This window comes from Lolium rigidum, chromosome 3 (genome assembly GCF_022539505.1).
Source record: "Lolium rigidum isolate FL_2022 chromosome 3, APGP_CSIRO_Lrig_0.1, whole genome shotgun sequence".
NCBI classification, from domain to species: domain Eukaryota; kingdom Viridiplantae; phylum Streptophyta; class Magnoliopsida; order Poales; family Poaceae; genus Lolium; species Lolium rigidum.
In genome coordinates this window covers 381884697-381897533 of record NC_061510.1, presented here as the reverse complement: position 1 = coordinate 381897533, position 12837 = coordinate 381884697, and the positions used below count along the sequence as shown (strand labels likewise).

General features: G+C 45.9%; 1 protein-coding gene across 2 annotated transcripts; it reads left to right on the top strand.

The window, feature by feature from the left end:
• The first annotated feature begins 7968 nt into the window (after positions 1–7968).
• LOC124700683 lies at positions 7969–12269 on the top strand. 2 transcript variants are annotated; one of them, XM_047232769.1, is made up of 12 exons: positions 7969–8335; positions 8461–8577; positions 8678–8747; positions 8862–8948; positions 9362–9478; positions 9557–10006; positions 10242–10648; positions 10746–10845; positions 10940–10999; positions 11089–11175; positions 11291–11428; positions 11765–12269. In XM_047232769.1, exons 2-12 carry the CDS (start codon positions 8486–8488, stop codon positions 12083–12085), a joined length of 1929 nt encoding a protein of 642 aa, XP_047088725.1. In that variant the 5' UTR covers positions 7969–8335; positions 8461–8485; the 3' UTR covers positions 12086–12269. The 2 variants fall into 2 exon arrangements, with proteins under 2 accessions (XP_047088725.1, XP_047088726.1); XM_047232770.1 differs by having other exon boundaries at positions 7970–8335; positions 8865–8948.
• The last annotated feature ends 568 nt before the right edge of the window (positions 12270–12837 follow it).

The following is a 12837-nucleotide window of genomic DNA, read 5'->3' as shown; positions in this document are numbered from 1 at the left end:
CAAGCGCACCAACATGATAAAGTCAGAGATTGGGCTGGTTTTATCTACCGGCCTGAACGAGTAGCAAGAGCACGTCAATGAGCAAACGCGGCGAGGCTGATCCTCGTGATCGGCCCCAAAAATTTATGAAGGGACATTACAAAACCTTCACCGAGCAAGCAACGTGGAGGCCGATTCCAGCAATCGGCCAAAATTATCCTCACCATCCATTCGCACTCGGGTTCAACATGTTATCCAACGAGAGCCGATACCATCAATTCTCTTGACAGAATCGGCTCAGGGGGGCACCCAGGTGGATAAAACACGAGGATATGCAGTAGAAGTGTCTCATCCTTTGATGATGGGTATTGAAGTATGGGGGCCGATGCATAAGTCGGTCGTAAAAAATTCGAAAAATTCGAAAGATTTTGAGCACAGCCGATGCAGCAGACATCGACTTAAGGATATAAAAGCCGATGTAGGGCCATCGACTCAAGAGGAATAACTGTTACGATCAGAGGGTCAATGGAGCACGAAGGGAGATTTTAATGGAAGAACTCCTCAATGGAGTAGTTTAAGGGCTCGGATCTTCCCTTCAAGAACAATGCCAAGAGCAGCCGGGACGTGCAGATCAGGTCAAGGATGGATTGTATTAGATCCGCCAAAGGAAAGGAGCCGATCTGGCCGGCAAGGTGCAGGAAGAACTGAAGAAGCTCGGGGGGCAGCTCACCCTGAAGGTTCCCTGCTCTGGAGAGCCGATTCTGATGGGCATCGGCTGGCTCTGCATGGTAGCTCTCTCAGACATGGCCTAGCCCAAGTCCATCTGTCTGAATGGCATGCCCTCGTATCTGTTCGCCTTGATTGAGGCTCGGGGGCAGCTGGCCTGATGGAGGCCCCGTTTTTGAAAGACGATTGGGTGGCCATCGGCTAGTCCTGCGCAGCGATTTTCGTCAAAGGTGGTGATCTGGCGGAACTCAAGTTCATCATTTGAGAAGATGAAGGGTAATTCATGAAGACTTGATGCGTTGACATCAGCTTATTGAGTTTTGACCAACATTCCAGTCACCCTGTGGTCGAAGAGAGAAAGGGCGGATTACGAGAGACCGATGCGTTGCCATCGGCTCATTGAGAATCGGTTCAAAAGAAATCGGCAAGACCAAATTGGGGAAATTTCTTCATTAATAAACAGGATTTCTTACAAAGGAAGAACTGATTGCTCGAAGAAGGAAGAACAAAAGAAGGGCCTATTGGCCAATCTACTACGGCTAGGCCTATATCGGTAGATCCTACTCTACGGGCCATCACCGCCCTCGTCGTCGTCCTCGGAACTCTCATCGGCACTGCTGCCGATGGGCTCCTCGTCGCTACTCCCGTAGCCCTCTACGGGAGCTTCATCCCCGTCTTCATCGTCGCTGCTGTCGTTGTCCCACCACATGCGGAGGCGTTTCGTCGGCGGGTAGCCCTCGAGGGAGTCGTCGTCGTCGTCTTCCTCTTCCTCTTCTTCAGAGGTGGGGCAGCCGTCCCAGGGGAACCGGTCGTCCTCGCTTCGACTCCGGTTCCCCGTCGGCGAGGAACCGAAGATCTTCATCCCCGCTGGTCAAGGACTTGTCGTCCTCGGACCAAATGGAGGAGGCGTGGCTCTCCTCGTCCCATTCTTCTGGGGCACGGATTTCCGGCGGCGTCTCGCGGGAGGAGTCGGACCCGTAGGAAAGCCTCGGAGGAGGAGGAAAAAGACATGGTGGCACAGAGGGTTTTTTGGTGCTAATGCGAGGAGGACGAAGGAGGCGCAAGCTGTTTAGAACGGTTAAATAAAGGGGATATGAGAGAGATTCAATGCCACAGCAGTTTCCGAGGAGATGTTGCCCAACAGGAAAGTTTTGCGGCCACGTGGAGAAGTGGAAGGGGCAAGGCATCATGATGAGGATTCTCGCGGCGGTTCTCGCCCTGCCACGACATGACCCGACGGAAGAAGAGCATAATGATTTTGGAAATGTCATTTCCAAAACCAGGAGGGCATGTGTTATCACCAGGAATTTGACCGAGTCGTAGGTGGGCCGCGATCAAGATGGACTTGAAGAATATATATATAGAAGAAATACGTGAATCGGCCTTACATGCAAAGTTTGGGCTAGTTTGCCCTTGTATCTGTAACATATTAGATTACGTGCCGGTTAAGAGTTAGAGTTTTACCCGTGCACGGTTAGATGCACGCCTGAATTAGAAAGTCCCTTGGACTATAAATATGTATCTAGGGTTTATGGAATAAACAACAACCAACGTTCAACACAAACAAATCTCGGCGCATCGCCAACTCCTTCGTCTCGAGGGTTTCTCCGGTAAGCACCATGCTGCCTAGATCGCATCTTGCGATCTAGGCAAGACCTAGCTCGCCCACGTTGTTCATGCGTTGCTCGTGCTGAAGCCTTTTTGATGGCGAGCAACGTAGTTATCTTAGATGTGTTAGGGTTAGCATTGTTCTTCAAATTACATGCTTTCGTTATGCGACCCTTGCACATCTAGCCGCCCTTACACCTATCTTAGGTGTAGGGGCGGCACCCCGCTTGATCATAGTTTAGTAGATCTGGTCCGTTACGGTTGCTCCTTGTTTTCATCAAGGATTAGTTTAACATCCGCAATAGTTAGGCCTTACAAAGGATTGGAGGATCCAGCGGCGTGTAGGGTGACGTTTGCTAGCCCTAGAAAGGATGTTCCGGGGATCAACTTCGTGTTGGTTTTTAGGCCCCGTCTAGGATCGGCTTACGGTCACCGTGCGCGAGCGCGAGGCCCAATCGTGAGTAGGATGATCCGATTATGCGGTGAAAACCCTAAATCGTCGTAGATCTCATTAGCTTTATCTTGATCAAGCAGGACCACCATATATTCGGACACCTCGTCCGAATCATGGGTGGATCGGCTCTTTGAGCCGATTCACGGGATAACCTAAGAGCCGATCGAGGCTCGTATTTAATGTTTACGTGTATGCCATGCGAGAAACTAAGCGAGGCATCATCCACACCTTCCCCGACCAGGTATAGGTCAGGTGGCACGCCCTTGCGATAGCATCGGACGTGCGACCAGGAGGCTTTGCGGGCCGTCGCTCTGAGGGACTGGGGCCAGCCGTAGCCCTAGTTGTTCCCGGCTATACTGTGTTGCCCGTCTCTGCCCGCCAGGGGGTTTCTGACGTCAACAGATTCGTGTGGGCATTAAAACATAATACATAGACCGTAATCCAACTGCGTCTATGACTAATAATCCACCTTCCGGTTATCATCCCAACCCCTTCCAGTATTAAGTTGCAAGCAACAGATTATCGTATGAAACAATATGTGTAAAGTAAACAATAGAATCACCCTTAGATAAATCATTGTTGTTTTCTCCCTACTAGCAACATCGCATCTACAATCTTAAAAGTTATTGTCACTCTTCCAGATTACTAGAGGCACCCACTATCGAGCATAAATACTCCCTCTTGGAGTTACAAACATTTACTTGGCCAAAGCATCTACTAGCAACGGAGAGCATGCAAGTTCATAAATAACATATGACAAGTATATAATCGATCTCAATATAGTATTCAATATTCATCGGATCCCATCAAACACAACATGTAGCATTACATAAAGATGATCTTGATCATGATAGGCAGCTCATAAGATCTAAACATGAAGCATAAATTGGAGAAGACAACCATCTAGCTACTGCTATGGATCCGTAGTCTAGAGATGAACTACTCACGCATCACTTTGGAGGCGGGCATGGCGATGTAGAGGCCTCCGGTGATGATCTCCCTCTCCGGTAGGGTGCCGGGAAGAGCTTCAGAACCCTCCCGAGCTAGGGTCAGCGATGGCGCTGCGACGGAACTTTTCGTGGATGGAGGCTCAGGTGTTTAGGTTTTTCCCGAGATCGTGAATAAATAGGCGGAAGAGCAAGGTCGGTGGATGCCTGGGGGCCCCACACCACCCCATGGCGCGGCCAGGGCTTGGCCGCGCCAAGGGCAGGTGTGGCTGTCCTGTGGCGCCTCTTCGTCTCTCCTCTGGACTCCGTCTTCGTTACGGTAAAATAAGAACTTCAGCTTTTGTTTCGTCCAATTCCGAGAATATTTTCTGTACAACTTTTCTGAAATACGAAACAACAGAAAACAGGGAACTCGCACTATGGTATCTTGTCAATAGGTTAGTGCCGGAAAATGTATAAAAGTGTAACAAAGTGTAAATAAAACATATAGAAATTGGTGTAAAACAAGCATGGAGCATCAAAACTTATAGATACGTTTGCAACGTATGAACCCCCATGAAAACAAATGGCCAACTTGGTCTATATGAGGAAGAAAAATTGTAGATAAAAAGGTATACCATTCTATGATTGGATCTTTGATTTATCTTTGTGATATCTAGACCATATATCATGTTAAGTGTTGGTATATGTGTTTGTTTTAAGAACACTCCAAAGGAGAGCCGTTTGATGCCGCTCAAGAATCCTTAGATATCTTGCTCACACCCCTAAACTAGCTCCAAATTATAGTACCTCTTATTCTTACTTTTCCATCCTTGAACACCTCAAAGCTCTTAGATGTCCCATTGCCCCCAATTGTACTCAAATTTTGGGAAAAGAAAGAGAAGGCTTTGATCTACAATTCCCATGAGCCTAAAGTGATTGCTCGTTGAGTTCAAGAAGTTAGTTGTTACTCTTCGGTTGTCGGAATCCCGCATGAGCTAGGGTTGACCGGAAGCACCCGAGTTAAGGGTTTGGGCTCTAGAAAAGTTTGTGAGGGTCTGGATGATACCTTACATCACACTACTATAATGGTCGAGATCCTACTTCGTGGATGAGAATAGAGTAGAAGAGAGAGAGAGAGCACCTACAATGACGTTTAAGAGTCCTTCGTGGTTGCCCACTCTTCTCCAACGCTGATTAGCTTCCTCCCAAGAAAGTGAACTTCGAGATACATCTTCGTCTCCTCGTGCCACGGTTATTTTTTATTCGAGCTCTTTCACTTGTTTTAATCTTTGTGATACCATTTATGGTTGAATTATCTTCGTATCGTCATATAGCTAGGTTGTTTAACATAACTGCATTGGACTTACATTTGTTATACATAAAGCCTAATTTTTTTAGTAAAAGATTTAAAGTTGTAGATACCCCCAGCCTTCCAGGTTATTCATCTCAATCCTTCGATCACGACGTGTCCACAAGAACACCACTTGGATGGGACACCTAGCATCACATTCACTCGTAGCCAATCGAGTTTGCCCGCTGTCCTTCTCAAGCGAAGATTATGGTTTTGCACTCCGTGTTTGATTCACTGGTGTCCGAAAACGACATAGAGGTTTGAACTCAAAATTTATTCTTTGACTTGACTTTTCAAAATTACAACATCAATCTTCATAAAAAAGAGATTAGGATACTCCCTCCGTTCTTGAATATAAGACCACTACCAAAACACAATTTTAATCTATGCAAGGCCAGTATCTTTCTCCAAGAAGAATTGATTATATTTCTGTTTTCATATAATGGTGCTAATTAATGTGAAGGTTGCATCCATAGAGGTAGAGGCAACACGTGAAACATGTTTAACTAGTTCAGAATGGTAGCATTTTCACATAATTAACCATGCTATTTATTAGTTGATTTTATTTTCTTGAATCATCGAAAAAATCAGAATTTACATTTCTCAAATAGCTCGCCATTTCTTCCATTATCTCCAAATAAAATAAATGACTAGTCTTCAATAAGAAGGAGCGGGCTTTTTGACGACCGGGAGATCCTCTAAAATGAAGAGTGTTTCGTAAACAAATCATTGTCTTGTGTGAATCGAGAATAACGATTCCATTTCTTGAACCACAAATACAGACTTTGAAATCCACAAATAACAATTCCATTTCTTGAATTAGGTCCAGGATTTCATTACACGAGCTTTCAAGATTTTGCGACATATTTTAAAATCGTACTAGCACAACCATTCGAAAAAGGTGAATAAATCAGAAATAAGATACTCCCTCCGCCTCATGAAATTTATCTTAATTTCATTTAAATTTAGATGTATCTAGTTACTATTTATTGTCTACGTGCACCTAAATTTTAACTAAATTAAGACAAATTTTATTGAACGGTAGGAGTAGATGGCCTTTGGAAAACAACCCACACACATTGCTTAACCTGTGTGGGTGTGCCATGGAATAGTCCCACATCCACAGAAAATCACCAAAAGGTCCTTTTGCCTGGCCACTTTTCCGTGCGCGGCTACACCTGCCTGTCCTACCCTGCCCACGCCTCCCAAATCCCATGCGGCGGCCGAGCCGAGCACGCACGCACGCCCCGGCCCGCCCCGTCCAAAACCACACCAACAACCGCTCGCCGCCACGGGGAAGCCAGCTTATTCCTGCGACACGGCGAGCCGCTCCCCGGAGCACAGGACAAGTGCTAGCCTCCTCCCCGGCCGCCGCCTTTCGAGATGTAAAGATGGGAAGCGTGTGGTGGTTTAGGTCTAGCAGTTTAGGCCTAGAACGGGAGCCAACAGGAGGAAGAGCCCAACTGGAGAGCTGCTTTCGTCCCTTTTGAGACGAGATGCGACGAGGGGCTCCCCCCACTTTGCTTCCATTCTTTTTGGGTTTGTGCCCCTAAACATTCTTTGGACAAATGCAAATGCGGTCTTGTCTTTAATCACTGTTTGTCTGTGCCGTAGTAGGGTCTGCCATTTTCTTCAGTCTGGAATCGTTTTTGTAGTGGGGCAGTAGTATATACCTGTAGCCACTAGGTGCATGTTTTATCTAAGCTAAACTAGATGGGGTTCACTTTGGAGGCTAACTGGGAGATGTGATCTTGTCTCTTCATCTTTAGCGGTGCCCCAGTTGGAGATTATGCTGAAAGCACAAAAGGAAGATTTGTTGACACTCCACCCTTTTTGTCAAAATTAATGCAGGAACCTGCTGGAAAAAATGGCACACTTTGTTATGATTAGGGTTGTTAAGCTACTTCGTTAGCATTGTTAAAACAAACCAAATAACTGTCGGTTTCCACCATTAACTTTGAAACTGCAAACCTGTAAGGATATTATTTTGGATACCAAAGGGCAGATATGTTGACATTCTCTACTTTCTTTTGTCAAAATTCATGCATGAATCTGTAGGAGCAAATGGCACACTTCGTAGTCATGATTAGAGTTGTTAAGCTACTTTATAGTTACCCTTGTCAAACAAACTAATAACTGTCGGTCTCCACCATTGACACATCAAACTGCAAACCTCATGTCCTCATATAATTTGCTACCCTGTCACTGTCATAGAAAACCATTTGCAGGGGGGATGAAGACTATCTGTCGTACAAAGATTTGAAGGGCTATGTCAGCAGCACATCTAGAAACCTACCTGTTCCATTAACAACTCTCAAGGTACACACCGTCCACCACCACCAGACACCAGTACCACCACCAGCTTGCAAGTTTGCTCATACACAACCCCAATGGAATGCAAAGTACACACTGTTGCGTTTTGGCCTATCTTTCATCGTTTGGTGCCCCTCATCACCTCATCAGTCGTCACCCATCAGTCACCAACTGCTGCTCACTGTTCCGATGCTGAAATCCCTCCCTTAAGTTCGGTACGCATTGTACCAATAATTAGTTGATAAACCTGGTGTTTTGTCAGATCAGTAAGAGGAAGGTTTGGCTCTACTATGCTGCGGAGGATAGTGTCACATTAATCTAATCCCCAAATCTCCACTTCCACATGTGTCATGTCTCGGAACCCAATGACACTGTCACCATATCACGGCTGGGTTAGAAAGCCTAAGACGCAAATAACCGAGTTGGGTTAAAAAGGTCTCCTTTTCCCTGCTAGTTTTGCAAGCAGCAAAACCGACGTATAATAAGTCGAGAGAGGGAAAAGGTACCGCGAGTGAGGTGAGCTAATCTATTTATCCATGGCATGGCAACAAGGAACCAGGGGAAAAGTTGCGTGTGGCGTTTTCACGAGAGGTCACAGTCAACGGCCTTTTTGCTGCCCCTCGCAGGCACACTAGTGTGATTGCTGGTGGGTGTGTGCTGCAGCTGCCCCGCCCCGCCCTGCCTGTGTATGTATATAAACACAGTGGAGTGGATTTCTGCAGAGCAGTTAGAGAGAGAGAGGCCTTGCTCTTGCTTTCCCTCTCTAAACCACTGTTTATTAGTTGTTGACCTCAAGAGCTAGAGGAAGTGGTGGTGGTAGATATATCATCATATATGGCACTGGCTGCCGAGCACAGTGCAGGGTTTGTTGGAGCCTAGTGTTGCCTGGGAAGAAGCCATTCCTTCATCTTGGATCATTTCCCCTCCTCCTGGTTCTGAGTTCTGAGCTCTCTGTCCTCCAACGATCTCTCTTCTGTAAGTTTTGTTCTCTTCTTGTTTCTTCTTCTCTTCTTCCTTGTCTCCCTGTGCATGAGATTCTGCCTACTTCTCGCTTGCTGTCTTGTTGCTTAGGGTGGTGGTCTTGTTTGTGTTGGTTTCAGTTCTTGGGAGGGGACCGGCCAAGAAATGGAGGTGGAGGCGCAGGAGAAGGGGCACAGAGCCTTCGCCAAGGCAATCAAGTCTTTCAATTCCTCGGAGAGGCACAAGCGTTCTAAGAGGTTTGTGCCTACATGCTAAGAGATTTGAAAAGTTCTCTGGCTGTGTTGTGAAGTATAGTCATGCTGAGATTCTCTCTCCTTTTTGTGGTTTTGTTGGCAGTGATCTTGAGAATATGTTTGGTAAAGATGCGCACTGCGCTTCAGACAAAACATGTGTTCAGCCGAAGAAAGTGAGTTTTTTCCCCTTTTCTTCTGCAGCTTCTACATTATATTTTGCAGTAAATGCATGATTTTCTCTCTTGTTTCTGAAATTCTGAACTTTTCTTTGTTCTGATTTTGGTCAGCAGGAAGGTGTGAAGGTTCAGGTCAAGAGTGGTTTCAGCAAGGAAGCGCAACCTGGGAGAGGGGCTCAAAACTCCTTGCGGAAAGAGGTAATCACTAGAATAATGCCTGCTTTTAAAGGATTTTAGCAAAGACATCTGGCCTTGGAGTTCTTTTATTTTTTAAGTAGAGAAGTTGACAGTTTTATGCAGCTAGGAACTTGCATTTTCCTTACCACTTGCTGGCTAAACGTCACATTTTTTCTTTAATTTTTAGCTGGAGATAGGCAACCTTTAAATATTTAGGGTGTTTTTTTTCCTCAAGAAATTCCACCTTCTAGACCTACTCTGCTTACGAATATGAAAATTCTGTTCAGCGAGAAGTTCCTGAACATACTCTCTGTTTCTCTGAACTTATCTGAAAATGTTTCTTCTCTTATCCAGTCTCTTACTAGGCTTTTTTGCTCTTTTTGCTGCTGAATTTTCCCTGTAGTACATTAGACTCACGTGATGACCTGTTGCAGATTCTACAGCTCGAAAAGCACCTCAAGGATCAGCAGGTTGTGCGTGGCGCCCTGGAAAAAGCTCTGGGGCCAAACGCTGCTCCGGTCAACCTGTCACACGAGAATCCAATGCCAAAGGTGACTCCCTCGCCCAAATACTTCTGTTATTTTCCCTATCTTTTCTGCAATGTTCATGAGTTTACTTTGATTCTACAGGCGGCTAACGAACTCATAAGGGAGATTGCCACGCTAGAGCTGGAGGTCAAGAACATGGAGCAGTATCTCCTCACCCTGTACCGGCAAGCGTTTGAGCAGCAAGCACCTGCATTATCTCCTCCTGATCGCCGGGAGGCGCCGAAGCCTTCAGTGAGCTCGCGGTCCGGCCAACTCCGGGAAACACCCAATGCCAAGGTTTCCTGCATGAGTAGAGGGGACTCAATGCTCCGGTCTAGCTACCCGCCGCCGCCGACCCGTAAGAAGTGGAATGATCCAGTGACAGATTGCTCTACATCTGCATGCTTTGATAGACCAAACGACTCTGATGTGCTCCGCTGCCAGTCTGCGCTGTCGTATCGTGGGGTACGTTCATCTAGGATATCTCCATCCGAGGAGAGTCTTGCGAGGGCTCTTCGGTCGTGCCATTCTCAGCCTTTCTCATTTTTGGAGGTAATGATTCTCACTATGAAAAAGGGATATGCTAATTTTAGGGCATGACAATCTAGTAATGTTGCGATGTTGTTAAACAAAGTTGATATAATGTAAAACTTGCTAAAGTTATTAGAATAAGGTGTTAGTGTGGTCATGAGATCATGAGAAAAATTGCAGCACTTAAATGATTCATGTAGTTACTCCGTGAACTTGTATAATATTCTCAGTTCGTTTTCATGATTTTTCTGAGCAGGAAGGTGATCCTACTGCAGCAGGAGTGATAAGCTTAGCAGAGTATCTGGGGACTAATGTAGCTGACCACATCCCTGAAACTCCGAACAACCTTTCAGAGGAGATGGTGAGATGCATGGCAGGTGTCTACTGCAAACTTGCAGATCCTCCATTGGTTCACCACGGTTCCTCGTCTTCTCCAACATCGTCGTTCTCCTCAACTAGTGCAATTTCTCCACAGTATGTGGGGGACATGTGGAGCCCGAATTACAAGCGAGAGTCGACGCTGGACTCCCGTTTGATAAACCCATTCCATGTTGAGGGGCTGAAGGAGTTCAGTGGACCATACAACACAATGGTTGAGGTTCCAGCAATTTGCCGCGATAATAGGAGGCTAAAAGAAGTTGAGGATCTTCTCCAGACTTACAAGTGAGCTACGCTGATCCTTCCTTATTCTCCAGTGGATTGAAATGTTCTGCTTGTCAATTCAATGTTACTGATAAACTCTTCCAAATTGATATCTCAGGTTGATTTTGTACCGGCTGGAAGCTGTTGATCTGAGAAGAATGACAGATGAAGAGAAGATTGCGTTCTGGGTTAACATCCACAACGCCCTGCTGATGCATGTAGTGCTTCTCTCCCTGACCCTAGTATTTACTCCTAATTCGTGGCTCTGTGTCTACTTTTTATTAATCAGATCTCTTTGTACTTCTTCCACAGGCTTATCTCAGGTATGGCGTCCCACAGAACAATCTGAAGAAGTCATCACTGCTTGTTAAGGTAAAGAGGATACGTTTCTGCTTTGGAATCAATTAAATGCACTTGTTCAGACAAAGTTTCTGCTTTCCCTGACATAATGTTCACCACAGGCTGCCTGCAAAATTGCTGGACGCAACATCAACGTAGCCGTAATCCAGAGCTTAGTTCTTGGATGCAACACACATTGTCCTGGACAGGTATAGCAAACATGATAATGTCGCAAAAACCAGTTAAAGGTGTAATGTTTGTACTGTACTGATTACTTGTACATCACAAGCATGCTAATTCCATCTGTTGATCCTTTTAATGCAGTGGCTACGTACTCTGCTTTACCCAAGGATCAAAAGCAAAGTGAGCAAAGTTGGGCATGAGTGGCAAGCCTTTGCCGTTGCACAATCAGAACCTCTTTTACGCTTTGCGCTTTGCTCGGGCAGCCATTCTGATCCCGCGGTAAGCTAAATGTGCATGCGCAAATTGCTGTCATTGTACCCTAATCGCTTGTAACTAAGCAAATGCTTCCTTTTTCCAAGCCATACTCATGTGGTTCTTGGCCTAGTCTTCATGCATGCACAAATTTGGTATCAAAAGGTGCACGTGTCCTGAGAAAATCATGGCCTCACATTGTTACAGCATGATTATGAAGCAAAAACCTTTTGTTGATTAGGAATCTTGATTGGAATCATTCATCATGTTAGGAATCTTTCATCAAAGTACCGCAAACATAATTACCTGTGGTGCCAAACCAAGCCCCTTTATGCCCTTTTCTCACCCTTTTTTTTCTTGTAGGTGAGAGTGTACACTCCAAAGAGGCTGTTCCAACAGCTGGAGTCTGCCAAGGAAGAGTTCATTCGTGCAACGGTCGGCGTCTGGAGAGGGCAGAAGATACTACTGCCAAAGCTCGTCGAGGCGTACGCGAAGGATGTGAAGCTCTCCTCGCAGGGCCTTGTTGACATGGTGCAGCGGTACCTCCCGGAGAACCTGAGGATGGCGATGCAGAAGTGCCAGCAGCAGGGCAGTAGGTCAAGCAAGATCATAGAATGGGTGCCTTACAACCTGAATTTTCGGTATCTGCTTACTAGGGATCTGGCATTTCCACACCTTAACTGACGGTGCATGTACTGCTCTAGTGCAGTAGCATGGGCGGTGCGATGAGCTGATCAAGTATATGCATATGTATGATAGGTTTAGGTTTAGCGGGTAAGTTATTTTGGATTCAGGGATTATGTAGGATTTGCGTGCGGCGGGTAGTGGAGTAGTGTATTTTGGTTGGCGCTGTATATTTTGTGTAGATGAATAGGAAACATGGGAAGAAATGACAAAGAAAACCTGTTACGTTTTGTGCACACGCTCTGTTCCTGTGACTATGTGAGGCGCGCAACAGAGAGGGTTTTCCAGAACAATGGAGCCGATGGATATTATAGCTGGCCTCTAAGATAGCCGATCCGAGCAATGGCTCTATGGTTCTCCGGTGCTACTACGCGTCAGGCGACCCATTTTGGAAAAAAATGGATCACCCAGCAGGCTGGACATCCACTTAAAAGTCGAAATCTTTCGCTGCAAAACCCACATCACCTAGAAAGGTCCAAAAAACACTGCTTAAATTTTAGATACGGAGGTATATAGATATTTTTTAGTTATAGATACTGTTAGAGTAGATATGTGTGTATTATATTTTGCCCATATGTTAGGGGCCCTTTTGCATATTGCACCTGTACATTGTACTATATATTGTGGCCTTTTGGCCCCCAGTAATACAACATAGATTATTCTCCTATCATGGTATCAGAGCCGTAAGGTTCTTTTTCGCATCGCAGCCGCTGCCGCCGCCCGCCTTGGCATCTCGCCGCCGCGCCCGGTCG